This window comes from Bombina bombina, chromosome 6 (genome assembly GCF_027579735.1).
Source record: "Bombina bombina isolate aBomBom1 chromosome 6, aBomBom1.pri, whole genome shotgun sequence".
NCBI lineage: Eukaryota > Metazoa > Chordata > Amphibia > Anura > Bombinatoridae > Bombina > Bombina bombina.
This window is the reverse complement of record NC_069504.1, coordinates 639,488,017-639,509,401: the sequence shown is the minus strand read 5'-3', so window position 1 is coordinate 639,509,401 and position 21,385 is coordinate 639,488,017. Positions and strand designations below refer to the sequence as shown.

Below are 21,385 nucleotides of genomic sequence, written 5' to 3'. Positions count from 1 at the left end.
CAGTGTGCGGCGGACAATCGCATAAAGAGGATCCTCCCCGCCTCTGCTGACGACCGCTGCCGATGCCAATGAACGCCGCCGAGGATCGCCCCATCTTGGAAGACGGCTCTGGACCTCTGCTCTGCGCCGCCTTTGCTGTGGATGAAGATGATGGACCCGTCTGGAAGAAGATCTTCTCCGACGGACTTCAGGAACCGTGAGTAGCTATTTGGGGCTTTAGTGTTAGTTTTTTTTTTTTAAATGTTGGGGTTTTTTGTTTTTTAGATTAGGGTTTGGGCAATATGCAAAAGAGCTGAATGCCCTTTTAAGGGCAATGCTCATACAAATGCCCCTTTAGGGGCAATGGGTAGTTTAGGTTTATTAGTGTTAGGTTTTTTTTTATTTTGGGGGTTTTACTGTTAGAGGGGGTCTTAGTAATTTTATATGCAAAAAATCTGTTAAACTTGGGGCAATTCCATACAAAAAGCCCTTTTAAGGGCTACTAGTAGTTTATTCTTAGATTAAGGGGTGTTTTTATTGTGGGGGGGGCTTTTTTATTTTCATAGGGATTAGGTTTAATTTTTTTATTTTGGATAGTGTTGTTTATTATTTTTTATAATGTTAGCCTATTTTTATTTTCTGTAATTTTAGATTAATGTAATATAATTTATTTTTATTTATTTTAATTGTAATGTAGTGGTTTTTTAAAAAAAATGTAATTAAGGGGTTAATTTAGGAGGTGTTAGGTTAGGGGGCTTAGTCATTAAAATAGTTTTTTGCATTGTGGGGGTTGGCGGTGTAGGAGTTAATAGGTAAATTAGGTTTAATGAGTTGTAGGGTGTTGGCGGATTAGGGGTTAATAGATGTATTAGGTAGTTTGCGATGTTGGGGTTGGCGGATTTAGGGGTTGATAATTTTATTAGTTTTTTTTTTTTTCTTAATACTTCTTGCAGGCGTTTTGTTTTTTAAATACTTATTGCGGGCGGTTAGTTTATTTTTTTTAATTAGTTATAGCGGACGGTTAGTTTTTTTTTTTTTTTAATACTTAATGCGGGCGGTTAGGTTTTTTTTTGTAATGCTCCGTTTGCCTTCGCTGCATCCTGGTGCATTCTGAAAATGCCAGGGTGGTGAAAGAATCTACCTGCGGTGGATTCTTTCACCACCCTGTCATTGGATTCTTTCACCACCCTGGCATTTTCAGAATCCACCTGGATGCAGCTTTGTTTTATAAGAGGGTCCTGTGGTCAGGGGAGAGTGCCTTCAAGGGACATTAAACAGCTGAGTACAACTACAATAACTTGGTCACTATTCCTCATGGAATTGTTTTCCCTTTTGTGCCTGATGTTCCCTTATTATAACCCTTTACAGGTGCCAGTTGGTGAAGACCAGCATTTTTAAAAAGGGCATTGCCACCATAGAGCTTAGACATTCCCACTCTGTCTCTTTGAGAACCATAAATTGCATTCCAGGTTACATGCACACTACAGAATAGAAGCATTTTACATGTTTGCTGAGTTTTTCTTTTTCTTTCTTGAATGTGACTGTATTTGTCCAGATTTCCATGCAAACAACCAATTATTGTTTTTTTGCAAAAAATGTCAAACCAACTGTAGCCAGATGTTTACTGCTGCCCTAAAACTCGTTTAGTTCAGTTTGAAATTCTGATTTTGTGTTCATTGGTAAAAAGCATTTGTTTTAAGATGTCAAAAAAACAAAAGATGTTTCTGTGTTTTTTGCTTGAAGGTTTGTCGTTTTTAACCAATAGGAGTGTTAGTTATGCACAAATTTGCCCTCAGCTGTAATCTTTTTTTCATGACATACATTTTAACACAAACACAAGTATTTATTTAATTAACACTTACGTATTTTGTTTTGTAAATACCTTTATGGGGTTTTTTATCCAACAGGCTGTAGTAATACAATTGGAGTGTTTTCTGTTGTGTTCTAAGTATAACCCTAATTACCTACACACATCATAGACAAATTCGGTACTAGTAACACCTATTTTCCTAAGAATCCAGTTAAAACACACTTCTCCACTGTAATGCTGATTAAAACACACTTTATCTTTCTACATTCCTGCAATTCAACCAGCTTTAGCAAAATATATACAAACACAAGGAACTAGCAATATATATAAAATTCCACTGGGAACAGTCAGATAAAAATATGTACATGGCACGTCCTGTCTATAAGCAGCAGTCGGGGTCCAGCTGTCTGTACAGACATAACAAATCCCTCCCAAGGCTCTGTATCTAGAGCAGAGCTGCTTTTGCCTCTCCGATTAATCCAATTGGTGGAGCTGCTGAGGTCACGTGCCTTAACTAATCCGCAGTCCCAATGAAGCTGTGAAATCTTTCCGGAGCAGCCAAAATCCAGCAGTCTCCAAGAGACTATTAGAAACACAGATACTGCCAAGAACTGGGGAATCAAACTGCATCTGGGTGACAACCATGAGTGTCTCTAACGGTCACATACCACTTGTTCTCACTTTCATAAGTCTCTGCTCTAGGCTGGCTATAGGAGGTAAGTGTAGGTCTTGTGATTTATATTTTTGGAAAGAGGGTCACTCCAGGGTAAATTTAACTGACACCTGGTTTCATTTGTACCTTTCAAATGTAAATGATCTATTGTCAGCCAACATCACGATGTGCCAATATCAATATTTACTGTCGTTATGAATGATAACTTTTAAGTAGAGTAACTGGCAATACAGTATGACTTTATATTAAACACACACACATTTTGTATAAATCGGCTTTTCACATTATATATAATGAAATGTTAATTCCTTGTAGATCAGGTGGGTATATTTTACACATTTAAAATTACATTAAATATTTTCTGTTGTAGATCAGTCTGTTGCTTATTTTTACATTTTAATTAGTGTGTAAATTGTTACTGTTAAACTTGAAAAAAATGTGTTCTGTTAAAAAAACCGTGCTTGTTTACACAAAATGTACTTAATATATTGTCTCTATATGTAGTTTGTGTGAAACATTCTGTGTTAGCCTCAATACAAGGAAGTAACTTGTCATTGTCGATTAAGTTTAATTGGTGTGTACTTGAATAAGGGGATAAATTATTGCTAAATGTATTTTATGCTGATACAAGGTATGTATTGCTGTTTGCAAATTGTTTCACTTCAGTCTGCAATACTGACTTCGAAGCTTCCAGTTAATTCTGTTTTAAGCATCCCTGACAGCTAATGGGCGTTGTGAATATGTGACTGAATGAGATCATGCTGGAAACAAGCTGACCTATGGGAGCTGCTAACAGGCAGAACTTGTACTTCTGCTTATTAATGTGCTCTTCACATATAGCACCTTTTTTTACCTCTAGTACTTTACTACCTGAGAAAGACAGCAATAATACAGATGACTGAAGACTAAACCAGGGAAACATATATATATATTTTTTTTTACAGTATATAGATCTTACTCATTATGGTGGGGATTACAATGTTTTTGAAAATATTAGCAAACCATTTAACTACAGAAACTCCCATAGATTTTAATGGCATATTTTATAGAACAAAATGTCTTGATAAACTTTTCAGCTGGAATAAAATACACTCATATGTCTTGTCTCACATTTTGCAAAAGAGAAAAAAATAGCAGTTGTACAATTCATTATTAGAAAGAGCCTAGATTCAGGTCATTGGATCGGGGAGTTGAGGAGTGATTGTTTTTATGAAAAATAAATGTAATTATAATCTAGCCCTTAATGTGCTAATTTAAAAAGATTACAAGTGGAGCCCAATGGTTGCAAAACCTTGCAATATACCCCTTATCGCTCGGGTGCAAACAATTGCACTCCACTTGTAATCTTTTTATATTAGCACATTAAGGGCTAGATTATAATTAAATTTATTTTTCATTAAAAAATAACCACTCATTACCGCTCGTATTACAAGTTGAGCATAAACGCAATCGCGTGAGCACAATTGCGATTTATGCTAGAATCATTGCCACGACTTCAGAGCAGTGGTTAACTGTTTTAAATTAAAAAGTTGCACAAAACACATAAAAAATACATTAAAAAGTACACTTACACGTAATAAAAATTATTAGAAAAAAATATTGCAAAAAAATGTTATAAGGAGACAAATATATGAGATCTCAGGTGTTAGAAAAACAAAGCCGACAAAGGGCTTGAAATGGACACTCAATCAAAATTAAACTTTCATTATTCAGATAGAGCATGCCATTTTAAACAACTTTCCAATTTACTTCCATTAGCTAAATGTGCACAGTCTTTTTATATTTAAACTTTTTGAGTCACCAGCAACTACTGAGCATGTGCAAGAATAAGTGTGTATGCATTTGTGAATGGCTGATGGCTGTCACATGGTACGTGTATGCATTTGTGATTGGCTGATGGCTGTCACATGGTACAGGGGGAGTGGAAAAAGACTTGACTTTTAAAATTGTCAGAAAAAAAATCTACTATTCATTTGAAGTTCAGACTAAGTGCTATTGCATTGTCTTGTTATCTTGCATTTGTTGATTATGCAAATCTACTGTGTTGACTGGTCCTTGAACATAGAGATACATGCATATATATGACTAAATATATATATATGTGTGTGTATATATATATATATATATATATATATATATATATATATATATATATATCTATATATATCTCTATCAATGTAAATATTTGCATAGGAAATTAGCACACCTAGGCAAGTATCCCTGCTTGCTTTTCCCCAGAAATTCTTAATATACAACGTTACCATTGCACAAGAGAATTGTGGGTAAGATATGCAAATTATATATGCAAATTCTCAGTTTTTTTGCTTCAAAATACTGTTTTGACACAGCAATCCTTTTAACAGGATTTTTACAACAAAAAAGATCCTTGATAAAAAAAAACAAGTTGTAAAAATCCAGTTAAAAGGATTGCTGTGTCAAAACAGTATTTTGAAGCAAACAAACTGAGAATTTGCATATTTAATTTGCATATCTTACCCACAATTCTCGTGTGCAATGGTAACATTGTATATTAAGAATTTCTGGGGAAAAGCAAGCAGGGATACTTGCCTAGGTGTGCTAATTTCCTATGCAAATATTTACATTGATTTAATTTTGAGACATGGAGGATTTTAATTTCAGTTTTTTATCTCCCCCCATAATTTTAATGAATTTTGGTTTATATTTTTTTATATATGTGTGTGTGTGTATGTATATGTGTGTGTGTGTGTGTGTGTATATATGTATTTACAGACATATATACACATATAAACACATAAATATATATGTGTATATATACTTACATTATATATAATATGCAGGTATGATACATACAATTGTTTATTTACAAATACATAGAACATATTCTGTTAAGTGCAGAACATTGGATTGTGAAATATTTACAGTAAATATATATTTAAAACCTTTATTAGAAATTAATATTGTACAAATATGCTTCTACACGGTTATATATATATATATATATATATATATATGTATATGTGTGTGTGTGTATATATATATATATATATATATATATATATATATAAATTTTATACAATGTGTTTGATGTATTTTGCAGCTCCCATTGTGAAATCTAAAGTATTTATATAATGATTACAAATATTACCTATTATGAGATGGCACAGAAAAAGCCCTGTGTAAAAAATATAATAATCAATAATAATAAAAAAAAACAAAAGAAAACATTCCTGCTCTATAAATCCTCTTATTTCTGTCTGGTTTGGGGAGGCTTTTCTTTGCCCATAAATACAGCTGTGTATTAGTTAATCATATCAACCATTGATTCTGTACTAGTTGTGCACAAACATGCATTTCCCGCTTCTTTCAAAATAAGTTTAAAAAACTTTGTTAAAGGGATATGAAACCCACATTTTTTCTTTAATGATTTAGAAAGAGCGTGCATTTGTAAACAACTTTCCAATTTACTTCTATTATCTAATTTGCTTAATTTTCTTGATATTCTTTGCTGAAAAGCATATCTAGATATGCTCAGTAGCTGCTGATTGGTAGATGCACATAGATGCCTCGTGTGATTGGCTCACCCATGTGCATTGCTATTTCTTCAAAAAAGGATATCTAAAGAATGAAGCAAATTAGATAATAGAAGTAAACTGAAATGTAATTTAATAATTTTATTCTCTTCTTAAATCATGAAAGAAAATGTTTGGGTTTAGTGTCCCTTTAAAGGGACATTTGTACACTAGATTTTTCTTTGCATAAATGTTTTGTAGATTATCCATTTTTATATAGCCTATCTGGGAGTGTTTTTGTAACAATGTATAGTTTTGCTTATTTTTAAATAACATTGTGCTGAATTTCAGACTCCTAACCAAGCCCCAACGTTTTAGATGTATACTGATGTCTACAGATTCAAACTGGCTCCTGTTTGTGTAATGGGTCTTTTCTTATGTAGGGGAGGGGGAAGTGTCTGCTCATACTGATTTTCCAGCCCCTTTTAGTGGGTGTCCCAGCCTAACCTCATCAACAGTGCTAAACTGGGAGCTTCTAAGTAAGCTTTTAAAACAGTTTTATACTGGATTTTTATATCAGTATTTGTGCATATTCTTCTTTATAGTAGTGTCTATTACATGTAGTTATATGAAAACTGGTGTATACTGTCCCTTTTGTCTACAATATTCCTTTAAGGCTAGTAACAATTAAGCTTCAACAGTGTGTCTTTGGAATTAGTTTAATGTAATTCTATTCATAGTATCGTTATCCCCCGAAGATTTATGTACTTTTTATACTGCTTTCAATTGTAGTCACTCAATGGCTTATTCCGTCTCAAAGTTTAATCACAAGCATTTATATACTGCAAATAAAAAGAGAGAAAATACAATACAAATCAGAATAAAGAGGGAATACAAATGAGTGATAAAGTATAAGTTTTATCAAAAAATGTTTGGTCTTGATAAGTTGTTTGTTATTGAGGTAATCTTCTTCCTAAATTTGTATCTGAGACAGTACATTTGTTTACCCATTGTACATATGTAAATGTAAAGTTGTCTGGCCTTTGATATTTATTTGACAGCAGTCAGTCAGTAGCATTCATTGCCTTGGGCATGATCTGTGAATAAATGAATAATTGCAAACAGGAATCAAAATGACAGTTTTAGGCAGTTCTTAATAGTGTTAGCTTTAAAGGGACACTGAACCCACATTTTTTCTTTAATGATTCAGATAGAGCATGCAATTTTTTAAGCAACTTTCTAATTTACTCCTATTATCACATTTTCTTCATTCTCTTGGTATCTTTATTTGAAACGCAAGAATGTAAGTTTAGATACCGGCCCATTATTGGTGAACAACCTGGGTTGTTCTTGCTGATTGGTGGATAAATTCACCCACCAATAAACAAGTGCTGTCCAGGGTTTGAACCAAAAAAATAGCTTAGATGCCTTCTTTTTCAAATAGATACCAAGAGAACGAAGAAAAATTTGATAATAGGAGTAAATTAGAAAGTTGCTTAAAATTGCTGCTCTTTCTGAATCGTGAAAGAAAACATTTGGGTTCAGTGTCCCTTTAAAGTCTGTGAACTGAGGTCATTGTTGTTAATTATATGCAGTGATTTGACAATGATATGGCTTGTAGAAGAATGTAGATTTCTAGTTGGTTAGGTATGTAAAGGTGGAAAGGTTCTTCCCAGTCTGTAGTAAACCCACAAGTCAATAATAAAAAATAAATACTATAAGACATTTTTGTTCTTTCCTTTTTTTTCCTCTACTGGGTACAAGTGATGAGCACATGATTATTCAAGAGAAATGGTAGTTAAAAATGAAACTTTCATGATTCTGAAAGAATGTAGAGTTTTAAAAAGAAAATCTTTCCAATTTACTATAAAATGTACTTCTTTCTCTTGGTATGCTTCCTTGAACCTTTCTATGATAATATACCTAGGTAGGCTGAGGAGTATGCACGTGTCTTGAGTACTATATGGCTGCTGTGTTTGCAACTATGTATGTACAGATGTCGCCAAAAGTATTAGTGCCCTTACATTTTAAAGTATTGCTGCTAGTGATGTTGCGAACATAAAATTTTGCGTTCGCGAACGACGAACGCGAACTTCCACAAAAGTTCGCGAACGGGCGAACTGCCATAGACTTCAATAGCCAGGCAAATTTTAAAACCCACAGGGACTCTTTCTGGCCACAATAGTGATGGAAAAGTTGTTTCAAGGGGACTAACACCTGGACTGTGGCATGCCGGAGGGGGATCCATGGCAAAACTCCCATGGAAAATTACATAGTTTATGCAGAGTCTGGTTTAAATCCTAAAGGGCATAAATCACCTAACATTCCTAAATTGTTTAGAATAACGTGCTTTAAAACATCAGGTATGATGTTGTATCGATCAGGTAGTGTAAGGGTTATGCCCGCTTCACAGTGACAGACCAAACTCCCCGTTTAACGCACCGCAAACAGTCCATTTGCACAACCGCAAACTCCCCATTTGCACAAGGTTGGATACCAAGCTAGCCATGTCCCGTTCCTTGTCCTCACTGATGTCATTGAATGTCTCTTCCTCCACCCACCTACCCATGTAAAAAACACCAAGGGTCCCCGAAAGGTGACAACAAGCCCCCTGGGACGCCTGCTGTGTTTGGTCTTCCACCTCCTCAAAGCCACCTTCCTCCTCTGACTCCTCTTCTTCAGACTCCTCTCTCTGCGTTATTATAAGGTGTGTTAAGTATTACTATTCCTATCAGTTTAATCCCTGTTACGTCCCCTATCAGGGGACGTGTATATGGCATGGATTTTAGGAACCGGGAGATGGAAAAAGATGCTTGGTCGGTCCTCCTACTTCAAATTTGGGGCACTGCGCGTGCAATCTAATTTGCCACTAGATAGGAGTGGTGTGTTAAGTAGTACTATTCCTATCAGTTTAATCCCTGTTACGTCCCCTATCAGGGGACGTGTATATGGCATCGATTTTAGGAACCGGGAGATGGAAAAAGATGCTTGGTCGGTCCTCCTACTTCAAATTTGGGGCACTGCGCGTGCAATCTAATGTGCCACCAGATAGGAGTGGTGTGTTAAGTAGTACTATTCCTATCCGTTTAATCCCTGTTATGTGCCTTTTTTTTTGTTTGGTTTTTGAAGCCACAGTGCAGCACCAGAGGCCAGAAAAATTAGGCATGTACACATGCCTGAAAAATTAGGTATTGTTGCAGCCGCTGCTGTAGCAGCGGCCAGAAAAATTGATGTTTGTTTCTCAGGCAGAAAGTGCCCTAAAACATTGCGGCTTGAACCCTAGTTGGTGGCGGATAAGTCACGCAAGTCATCCGGCATTCAGAGATAAAATACAGCAGCATGTGGACCATTTTTAGCCTTTTTTAGTCGAATGTATCGCCCACTGTCAGTCCCTGCGGGATCCATCCCTCATTCATCTTAATAGAGGTGAGGTAATCTAGACTTTTTTGACCTAGGCAACTTCTCTTCTCAGTGACAATACCTCCTGCTGCACTGAAGGTCCTTTCTGACAGGACACTTGAAGCGGGGCAGGCCATTACTTTCACCTCTTCCCCTGTTAGATTCCCGTTGTGCTGTGACATCACCCTTATACGCTGTGTAAAGCATACTTTTTAATTTATTTTGGAACTCCCCCCAGCCACGTACAACACCACGGGTACCAGATAGGTGACAACGAGCACCCTGGGATGCCTGTTGTGGTTGGTCTTCCTCCTCCTCAAAGCCACATTCCTCCTCTGACTCCTCTTCCTCACAATCCTCTTCCAGCGTTGCCGCAGGTCCAGCAAGCGATGCTGATAAGGCTGTTACTGGTGGTGATGGTGACCACAACTCTTCCTCTTCCTCTTCACGCTCATCTATGGCCTGATCTAGCACTCTTCGCAGGGAACGCTCCAGGAAGAAAACAAATGGTATGATGGTGCCTTCGGTGCGACTGACTAGGTTTGTCACCTCCTCAAAAGGACGCATGAGCGTCCAGTAACATGGCAAAAAAATTCCAAGCTCCGCAGAGGCTGTCCTAGTACCCTGGTCATACAAATACTCGTTAACGGCTTTTTCTTGTTGGAGCAGGCGGTCGAACATTAGGAGTGTTGAATTCCAACGTGTCGGGCTGTCGCAAATCAAGTGCTTCACTGGCATGTTGTTTCGCTGCTGGATAGCTGAAAAGTGCGCCATGGCCATGTAGGAACGCCTGAAATGGCCACACACCTTCCTGACCTGCTTCAGGACGTCCTGTAAGCCTGGGTACTTATGCACAAAGCGTTGTACGATCAGATTACACACATGTGCCATGCACGGCACATGTGTCAACTTGCCCAAATTCAATGCCGCCAACAAATTTCTTCCGTGGTCAGAAACCACTTTGCCAATCTCCAGTTGGTGCGGAGTCAGCCACTGATCCACCTGTGCGTTCAGGGGGACAGGAGTGCTGGTCCGGTGTGACTCTCTGCTTTCAGGCAAGTCAACCCCAAGACGGCGCGACACTGCCATATCCGGGATGTGGAATAGGAGCTGGGGGGGGGGTGCTGTTGATGTGGAGCAAGACGCAGCAGCAGAAGAGGACTCAGCCGAGGAGGTTATGGAAGAGGATGGAGTAGGAGGAGTAGAGGAGGAGGCAGCAGGCCTGCCTGCAAGTCGTGGCGGTGTCACCAACTCCTCTGCAGAGCCACGCATTCCATGCTTGGCAGCCATCAGCAGGTTTACCAAATGCGCAGTGTAGGTGATATACCTGCCCTGACCATGCTTTGCAGACCAGGTATCAGTGGTCAGATGGACCCTTGCCCCAACACTGTGTGCCAGACATGCCATTACTTCCTTTTGCACAATCGAGTACAGGTTGGGGATTGCCTTTTGTGCAAAGAAATTTTGGCCGGGTACCTTCCACTGCGGTGTCCCAATAGCTACAATTTTTTGGAATGCCTCAGACTCCACCAGCTTGTATGGTAAAAGCTGGCGGGCTAAGAGTTCAGACAAGCCAGCTGTCAGATGCCGGGCAAGGGGGTGACTTTGTGACATTGGCTTCTTACGCTCAAACATGTCCTTGACAGACACCTGACTGTGGGCAGATGAGCAGGAACTGCTTAAGGCGAGAGACGGAGTGGCAGATGGTTGAGAGGGGGCAAGGAGGACAGCAGTGGTTGATGTGGCTGAAGATGCTGGACCAGGAGGAGGATGGTGGCTTTGAGTTTGTGTGCTGCTTGTACTCATGTGTTGATCCCATAGGCGTTTGTGATGTGCGATCATGTGCCTTCGCAAAGCAGTTGTACCTAGGTGGGTGTTGGACTTCCCACGACTCAGTTTCTTTTGGCACAGGTTGCAAATGGCATCGCTGTTGTCAGAGGCAGACACACACAAAAAATGCCACACTGCTGAGCTCTGCAATGACGGCATTCTGGTGGTGGCAACAGCATGCGTTGATTGGCATGCTATCTGGCTGACCCTGGGTGCCGATGCATGCTGTCTGACTGTGCCACTAGCTCCTTGCGACGATCTCCCCCTGCTTCCAACTCGTCTCCCCCTCCTCTCTGTCTCCCCATCTGAACTTTCCCCCTGTTCTTCTTCTCTTCTAGCGGGCATCCACGTGACATCCACGGATGCATCGTCATCATCAACCGCTTCACTTGTATCTGACAACTCAGCAAAGGAAGCAGCAGCGGGTAAAACATCATCATCATCATCACACCGTACGTCCATGTGTGTAATGCTGCCTGACTGAGACATATCCCTGTTATCTACATCCTCTGGCAATAATGGTTGTGCATCACTATCACTCATTTCTTCCAACTGATGTGTAAATAACTCCTCTGACAGATCAAGTGAAGCGGCTGTGGTGCTAGTGTTGGTGGTGGTGGCGGCAGGCGGGCGAGTGGTAACTTGAGAGGTGCCCGAAGCTAAGCTGGAGGAGGATGGTGCGTCAAGGTTCAGAGCGGAAGCTGTAGAAGATTGGGTGTCCTGTGTTAGCCAGTTAACTATGTCCTCAGAACTGTTCAAGTTCAGGGTACGTGACCTCTGAATACTGGGCATTATTCTAGGGCCAAAGGGAATCACAGGACCACGACGGCCCCTGCTGCCTCTGCCTGTCATTTTTTTTTTCGATTAGTGGTACTATGCGTGCAAGCTACTGTGAAAACAGATATGAGTGGCACTGTGCACTGGCAGAAGTTGGCAGAGTAGACGCTGTAGGCCTGACACACACGCTTGCAGACAACTAACTGCTATTCAATCTATTACAGTCAAAATTGTATTTTTTTTTTAAAATGTACACTACTGTTACACCAGATATGAGTGGTGGCACTGGGCAAGTGGGCACAGTATACGCTGTGAGCCTGACACACACGCTGGCAGGCAGGCAACTGCAATTAGGTTACACAGGAAAAAAAAAAGCAGACTGATGTTCTAGCCCTAAAAAGGGCTTTTTGGGGTGCTGTCCTTACAGCAGAGATCAGATGAGTCCTTCAGGACTGTAGTGGACACTGAATACACTAGCCTAGCTATAGATTTCCCTATTAAATCAGCAGCAGCTACACTGTCCCTCTTCTCACTAAGAATGCAGCTTCCAAATTAATCTAAAATGGATGCTGTCCAGGAGGTGGGAGGGTCTGGGAGGGAGGGTCTGCTGCTGATTGGCTGGAATGTGTCTGCTGACTGTGAGGTACAGGGTCAAAGTTTACTGAATGATGATGAATAGGGGGCGGACCGAACATCGCATATGTTCGCACGCCGCGGCGAACGCGAACATGCTATGTTCGCCGAGAACTATTCGCCGGCAAACTATTTGCTACATCACTAATTGGTGCCCTAACATTTTAAAGTATTGGTGCCCTAACATTTTAAAGTATTGGTGCCCTTACATTTTAAAGTATTGGTGCCCTTGCATTTTAAAGTATTGGTGCCCTTGCATTTTAAAGTATTGGTGCCCTTGCATTTTAAAATATTGGTACCCTTGCATTTTAAAATATTGGTACACATGCATTTTAAGAAAGAAACACAGGAAGCCTGACTTGAGTTTGCCAAAATGCATGTTAAGAAGCCACAGTTCTTCTGGGAGAATGTCCTTTGGACAAACAAGACAAAAATAGAGCTTTTTGGCAAATCACTGAAGGAAAAAAGAAGCTTTCAAAGAAAATAACACTGTCCATTCTGTGAAATATGGAGGTGTCTCAGTGATGTTTTGGGGTTGCTTTGCTGCCGCTGGCACTGGGTGTCTAGAATATGTGCAGGGTACAATGAAATCAGAAGACTATCAAGGCCTTCTGGAGTGAAACGTACCGCCCAGTGTCAGAAAACTGTGTCGCAGTCGCAGGTCATGGGTCCTCCAGCTAGATAATGACCCAAAATATACCTCAAAAAGCACCCACGAATGGATGAAAACAAAGTATTGGACTGTTCCCTAGTGGCCTTTGATGAGCCCGAATCTGAATCGAAAATCTGTGGCCTTTGATGAGCCCGAATCTGAATCGAAAATCTGTGAAAACTGCTGAAACTCACAGTTGGGAAGCGGCACCCATCAAACCTGAGAACTGGAGCAGTTTGTTCAAGAAACAAAATTCAAGTTGAAAAGTGTAGAAATATTATTCAGAGCTACAGAAAGTGCTTGATCGGAGTTGTCTCCAAAGGCTGTGCTATGAAATATTTTTGTCTGTGCATTCTCATTTGTTTTTCCTTTTTTAAGTAATATGTGAAGTCCTAAATCAAAAGTGAAGTTTCTGTTCTATTACATTTGAAATAAAAAATGGTGGATACCAAATACTTTTGTAAATTTTTACCTCGTTCAGAAACAATTGTGCATTTTCCTAAAAAAGTGGAAGGGTACCAATACTTTTGGCCACATATGTGTGTATTTATCTATCTCTCTTATTTACCAATTAACATAATGTGAAAAACTAACTTAAACCACACTATCCATTGAAAAGAGAGCTCTTGCATTTTTCTTTAATTATATTCACGTACAATAGCACGATAGTCTGTCAACGTTAAAACTATGTGGGGAAAAGCATATTGTAAAGTGCAAAAACCATAGCATATATTGGGGGTTGATAGTAAAGGGGGGAAAAAAATATCAATAAAAGGGCTGTAATAGTTGAAAAATTACATGCTTTAAATAATTTCATAATTTTAATTTTAAAACTATTGACCCTGCACTATTGTGTGTTTAACCCCCACATTACTCAGATGTGTAACTAGCACTGCTGATTGTATAATCTGCAGTATTCACTCAGGACCTGCAATTATCATTGATAAAATTAGATTTTTTTTTATTAATGTGTATTCTGAAACTTTGATAGTATGTCTTACAATAGAATGAATAAAATGTACCTGGCCACTCAATCTCAAAGGATTTAAAAACAGGATGAGATAGCATGTTTCTTTTTACCATCATGTCATGTAATAGTTGGCACATGAATGCATTTTATCCTTATATATATTAGGCCAGAAGAAGCCTGAGTTACTGAGGGTGAAACGCACGTAGCTGTTGTATATACACCTAAGGAGTTTGCATGTGTACACCTCCGGAATGCTGAGCCCAAATGGAATGCTTTTCCTTTGATTGAAGCTGAGTCCCGTAAGTCCCCTGTCAATATATTTAAGTATATCTGGGGCGTATGCTTATGGAGTCCCCTTTGAAGTACTAATCAGCAAGGTCCCTATGGGAAGGGGCATGTTTTTACTAAAGAGCCCCATAAACCAACATACGCATATCGCTTCTAAGGTTGTTGCAGTCACGCTGCAGAGCTCCTGAAGTCTGAATTCCATGCGGCAGGACCGGTGAAAATGGTCTGCTACAGACGTTATTAAATGATGCTAGCGGTTGCATTCAGCAGATATGGATTGCTAAAGGAATTGAATATCCCCTGAAACAGAGGTGGTGTATTTGTATAATGGCCCCAATACAGGGAGGTTACACACGGGAGGTTGGTAAATATATTTTGAGTGCTGCTACTTCATATATTTTGTTTTCACATACAATTCTCCAGCTGCATTATGTCATTGATTACAGGTAGTTGTGTCTCCAGAGGCCATTTTTTATTTATTCTCCTATGACGTACGGACATGAAAAAGCTACCATTTATTGTTGGTCTTAAAAAAACAAACTGTAGTTCTGAGTTTCTAAGGAAACAGGTGGGTGCAGTTTGTCAATGAATAAACGACTGCAGCAAACAATGTGTTAATGTATTCTAATACTGTTCAGACTCTGCTGATATGTTAATCTATTGAAAGACTGCAGAAGAAAAATTGTAATTATGTTTACCGTTCCTTTGGGTGGGTCACCAAGGGTAGAACCAAGCATGTATATTATATATAAACTCTGTACATGCCTAATTTACTGTTGCTGGACAGTAGCTATACTTACATACACATAGAGGATAACAAGTAATGAAAATGTAAAAGATGAAAATATTTTGTGGTGGATCTCTAAAATAAATAATAATTTTAGTGTACGTAGGAACTATTCTAAGGCAGTAACACTTTTGACATCAAACCCCATATGTGGATTTAGCAGCATTGCTTATAGCGTAAATAAACTGAAGAGGAGCCTTTACTGAGGAAATCCCTCAGGCTTTCCCCATATTTGTGGCTGTTGATAAGTGCTGATGGCAGCTCTATTCATCTGACTCACACTTGGCTATTAAATTAAAAAGATTTAAAGGGAAAGCACATCAGATTTAAAGATTCATATAGAAATAACCATTTTAAAATGTTTTCCCAATTACATCTATTATCCAATTTGCTTTGTATTCTTGGTATCATTTGTTGAAGAGTAAACCTAGGTAGGCTCATTGGAGTTCAGAAGCATGGATGTGTCTTTAAGTAGACATCTTATCTTATAATTGCAGTTATATTTTTCTGCCGTTTTCCAGTAGATTAAAATATCAGTATAATCTTAACATTATTTGAACAGATTAACACCTTGTTTGCTACAATTGTTTTACAATGTTCATACTCCACCCACCCTTTCTTTATTTGAAAGAGCCAATCCAAACATGAGTCTGGAGAAGTCAAGTCTTGCCATTGTAGTTGTGTTAACAACATCTTCATTGTTTGGATTCAGCAGAAATGATATGATAACAAACTGCACATTAGGGACAGATATGTGGTAGTGTTAGACTTGTGAAGCCTATCATGTGCTCCTTCAGTTTTCAGGACTGGAAAATTCACAATTTCCAGATGTATATTACAGGGAAAGGCGGCAAAATAAATAATGAATGTATGTTTTAAATTTGTCTTACTATGTGTAATAAAATGGACAGTAAAGTCAATATAAATTTTCACAGCTGATCCAATTATCAGTGCAATTTTAAACACATTTCCAATATACTTCTATTCTTAAATTTTCTTTGTTCTTTTTGCATCCTTTGTTGAGGAAGAGTATACATAGGTAGGCTCAAGAGCCTAGAAGCACTACTGGGAGTTAGCTGGTGATTGGTGGCTCCACATAAATGCCTTTTATTAGCCTTACCATTTGCAGGGCCCTGGGTAAGACAAATTTGTGGGGCCTCTCAGCCCAGCGTCCGTATTCCCCACCCACTGCATGACCCACTCTTGTCCAAATATTCACTGTTGCCTATATAAAGAATGGCCCTAAATATTACACCACTTGATACCATAAACTCTTCTTCATAAACTAATAAAAAGTATGTGTATTGCACCTTCTGATAACATCACCCTTAACATTGAATATGGTGAGGGCAGTCCTGCCTCTTGTCATTGGCTCACCAGATGTGTTCAGATAGCTCCCAGTAGTGCATTGTTGCTCCTAAACTTACTCCTCAACAAATAATACAAAGAGCACAAAGCAAATTTTGTTAATAGAAGTAAATTGGAAAGCTTTTCAAATTGCAGGCTCTGTTAGAATCATGAAAGTTTTATTTTTGACTTTACTGTCCTTTTATATTTGTTATATTACAATCTCAAAAGTTTTTTTTGAAAAATCAGTTTAAAGTTTTAGTGTTCGTAAAGCAATGGGGACCACAATATAGCAACCATTGTTTACTTCTGTGCTGAAGCCAATTGCAGACAACTACAAATGAGTGATTATATTGTGCAAACAATGGCTGTATAGGATATACTTTTTTTACTGCCATATCCTATACAGCCATTGTTTGCACAATATAATCACTCATTTGTAGTTGTCTGCAATTGGCTTCAGCACAGAAGTAAACAATGGTTGCTATATTGTGGTCCCCATTGCTTTACGAACACTAAAACTTTAAACTGATTTTTCAATATTTAAACAACTAATATAATTAAACAAATCGGCATATTATTCTCAGGTGTATCTTTGCTTTGAATATAATATTCTATCTAGCATTTATTTAGTGTATAGTGTCCCTTTAATGGTGTAGTAGTGTGAGACCACCAAGAACAAAACAACTTTATTGTCTTCTACACAGTCTGACCAATATTTTACTCTAAAGGGGTTTCTAAACTAAAATATAACACAGAAATTTGTTTTAAAACCCCACTCAAGACCTCAAAAGCATTTGAATAATCTTGATCATAGCTATGGTGTAGTCTAGATTCTCAAACATGAATGTAAACCTATATAAATAGCATTAACTATTTTTTGTGTTTATTTTTACTAAATCACTATAACTTAACTTTATAACGTTTTATAAATTATAGTTTTTTCCCCACACATTTTAAGATGAGACGTTAGATTAAAAAGAAATTGCTATCTGTCAACGGATTTATGTCTATTTTCAGTGAGTGCTCTTGAGGATTATAGGAAAGGTTATATGAGGAAACACAACCTACTATAATAGTTATCAATGTTTTCATGACTGAGAGCATTTGGCCGTCTACCTAATGTTTTGCTTTTGAGATCTGTCCATTTTTTTTCCTATAAGGAAATTGCATCATGCAGATTATTATTTTGGTTTGTGCATATTTGCTGGAAGTAACTCTTTGACAATTAAAGGGGCATTCTAGTATAAAAATGAAATACTCTGATTAAAACATTTTATTTTTATACTGATTTCCTTTTATTGCTGCTTTTAAAACCTTCTAAACATGTAATCAAAGTTGCACTCCTGGAACGCTTCAGACAAATTAAAATAACTAAGTATTTTATACTTCATAACTGAAAGTCCCCTTTATTTGTTCCACTGGTAAATCCTGGTTTCACAAACGCTAGGATTTACCATCACTTTTAATCGCTTGAATCCATGCCATAAACAAAAAATAAAATAGTACAATAAAACAAACAAAAAAACACATTCAATCCTGGAAAACAACCTGATACAAGGAATAGAAAGACAATGTGCACTCAGTGGAAAGAAAAACACCCATCAGTATATTACTACAGCACTTAAAGGGACATGAAAACCAAAGTTTTTCTTTCATGATATAGGTAGAATATACAATTTTAAACAATTTTCTAGTTTACTTCTATTATCAAATTCGCTTCATTCTCTTGGTATCATTTGTTGAAGGAGCAGCACTGCACTACTGGTTTCTAACTGAACACATGGGTGAGCCAATGACAATCGGTATAAATGCAGCCACCAATAAGTAGCTAGAACCTAGGTTCTTTGCTGTTCCTGAGCTTACCTAGATAAACCTTTCAGCAAAGGATAACAAGAGAATTAAGCAAATTAAATAATATAAGTAAATTGGAAAGTTGTTTAAAATTGTATGCTCCGTCTAAATCATGAATGTCTATTTATGACTTTACTGCTCCAGAATGAAATTACTCCTGAAAAGCAACAGTTCAGTTATCCCATCGGTTGCTGTTTGGAGGTAAAGTAGTAACAAACGCACTCTTCCTATGTCACCGATATGCCACCATTTGCTAATTGCAGTTCACATTTGCCACAGTTATTAAGTAGGAGCACATAATGTAACATGCTCCTTCCAAAGTTATAGAAACGTGTACTGCGGCAGGACTTTACTTATTCCTTATTATTTTAGTTAAAACCGGATCCCACATGACATTACTCAGATCTCACCGTGACGGGCTCCAGGCGCCCAAGATCACCGGACTCACACACACATACACACTTGCCGACGCTCTTTAAACAGGATATCACTTGGTGTTTACAGTCTTTATATGGCATAAAGAGGATCTTGGGGGCATTGTAAAGTCACTTCTAAGTGGCGTTTTTTTCCCCGAACACACCACACCCGCCAAATTTATAGGACCAGTCAACACAGTAGATTTGCATAATCAACAAATGCAAGATAACAAGACAATGCAATAGCACTTAGTCTGAACTTCAAATGAGTAGTAGTTTTTATTCTGACAATTTTAAAAGTTATGTCTTTTTCCACTCCCCCCTGTACCATGTGACAGCCATCAGCCATTCACAAATGCATACATGTACCATGTGACAGCCATCAGCCATTCACAAATGCATACACACTTATTCTTGCACATGCTCAGTAGGAGCTGGTGACTGAAAAAGTTTAAATATAAAAAGACTGTGCACATTTAGTTAATGGAAGTAAATTAGAAAGTTGTTTAAAATGGCATGCTCTATTATTATTATTATTATTATTATTCTTTATTTATAAAGCGCCAACAGATTCCGCAGCGCTGCCCATGGGTACAAGGATAACAGTACAGTGGAGAAACAATACGATAAGACACAAAATTTTACAGACAAATACAGGGGGAGTTGAGGGCCCTGTTCCCGTGGGAACTTACAATCTAGATGCTCTATCTGAATATTGAAAGTTTAATTTTGATTGAGTGTCCCTTTAACTCCAAAATACTACCTAGTGCAGTTATTTATTAAAAAATAAAAATGCTAAAATTTTTATTTTTGAATAAAATGCTCTACACTGTATTTTGGGGGTATTTGGGGCACATTTATAACATTGACCAGAGATCTGATCTTTGCTTAATTTTATAAGCGCTAGCAATAACCATCCTCTTGTAATGGCTGGTTATTTATCGCATGCCCACAATTGGGCAAATTTTCCCGTTTGCGGGCGCACAATAAATTAGCACTCCACTTGTAATTTAGTCCTTCATTTTTAATGCTTGCCCATCCCTCCTCATACTTAGGTCCTTGTGCAGATCAATCTTCTATTCAGTGAGCTTCTTGTAACTTATTATGGGTTGATTCTGTGTACATAGGTGCAGTGGGATTAAAAGGACAGTAAAGTAAAAATGCAAAAAGAACGTGCAGTTTTCAACAATTTTCCAATATACTTCTCTTATCTAATTTTCTTCATTATCTTAGTATCTATTGTGTTCAGAAGCAATGCACTACAATGAGCTGGCTGCTTGTCACTTGTCACCCAATTTGTTCAGATAGGTCCCAGGAGAGCATTGCTCTCCTTTAACAAAAGATACTAACATAATTAAGCAAATTTGATAATAGAAGTAAATCTGAAATCTGAAAATGTTGTGCTCTGTCTGAAACTGAAAAGTTTTCTTTCATGATTATGCCCCTTCAAGGTCTATTTCTTATCTCTGTATTTCTTTTATAACATTTTGATGTGAAGAAGGGGCATTGTACTTCTGCAGACACAAATTCACAGTTTTGAGAACATCAGAACCAATAATATTTGATATTTTCAAGATAGAAAAATTACCCAAAATAATCTGACAAAAACCTCTGGGAGAGCATGACATTGTAAATGGATTAATGGAATTAGTTTACCAAAAAAGTATACATTACAGCCATGAATATACAGCATTTTCCTATATAATTAAAAACTAATCTATATTTCAGGCTGAATAACATTTAGATTTTTATCCACCCTGGTATGTACTGTAAATATTTTGCATTCACACAGGGGGAAATGTTCTATGCATTTCATTATATATATATATATATATATATATATATATATATATATATATATATATATATATATATATATATATATATATATGTGTGTGTATAGCGATGTGTTTTACAAAAATAATCATAGACAGTATATTGAAATATATATTTAAAAATAAAATGTTCTTCTATGTGAAGAACATTGGAATGTAAAATATTCATAATTACTTTCAGGTTAGCCGTGAGTGATAAGTGTTATTTTTTTTTTCCAGTTTGCACGATCTATTAAAGTCTATAGAGAAGTTAACGCGGTCGCAATATATACGAAGTTCTGAATTTGCTCACCTGCAAACAATTTACTTTCAACTTGTAATACTCACTCTAACCTGCATGTGTTAAAAGTTTACTTCTGGCCGTGTTTGTGCGTGAACAAAAGCGGTAAATAACGTGCCACTTGACTCTGACCCATAATAAAGAAAAATAATTTGTTTGAACAAAAACAATCTGTGTCCCTTTTTTTTTTAAAGAATCATCCCTTTTACTAACGTATTCCTCTCTGTTCCACTAGTTATCATTGTTTTTCTCCCAAACCGCTAAACTCTCATCCATCTTTCCCGTCCAATAATACTACAAGGAGTTATAGACAGGTCTTATGGATTATCACCTGTCCCTGTATTGGCTGTCAAAAACCATTTGT

The 21,385-nt window shown here is 37.6% G+C and overlaps 1 protein-coding gene across 2 annotated transcripts in view; it reads left to right on the top strand.

Moving 5' to 3' along the window:
- Positions 1-2,260: 2,260 nt before the first annotated feature.
- The window catches only part of MFGE8 (milk fat globule EGF and factor V/VIII domain containing), a 228,161-nt gene continuing 209,036 nt past the window's right edge, over positions 2,261-21,385 (top strand). The window contains exon 1 of one of the 2 annotated variants that reach the window (XM_053717664.1): positions 2,261-2,505. In XM_053717664.1, the coding sequence (XP_053573639.1) occupies positions 2,433-2,505 (73 nt within the window). In that variant the 5' untranslated portion in view covers positions 2,261-2,432. The remainder of the gene's footprint in view (positions 2,506-21,385) is intronic. The other variant, XM_053717663.1, reaches the window with a different exon arrangement.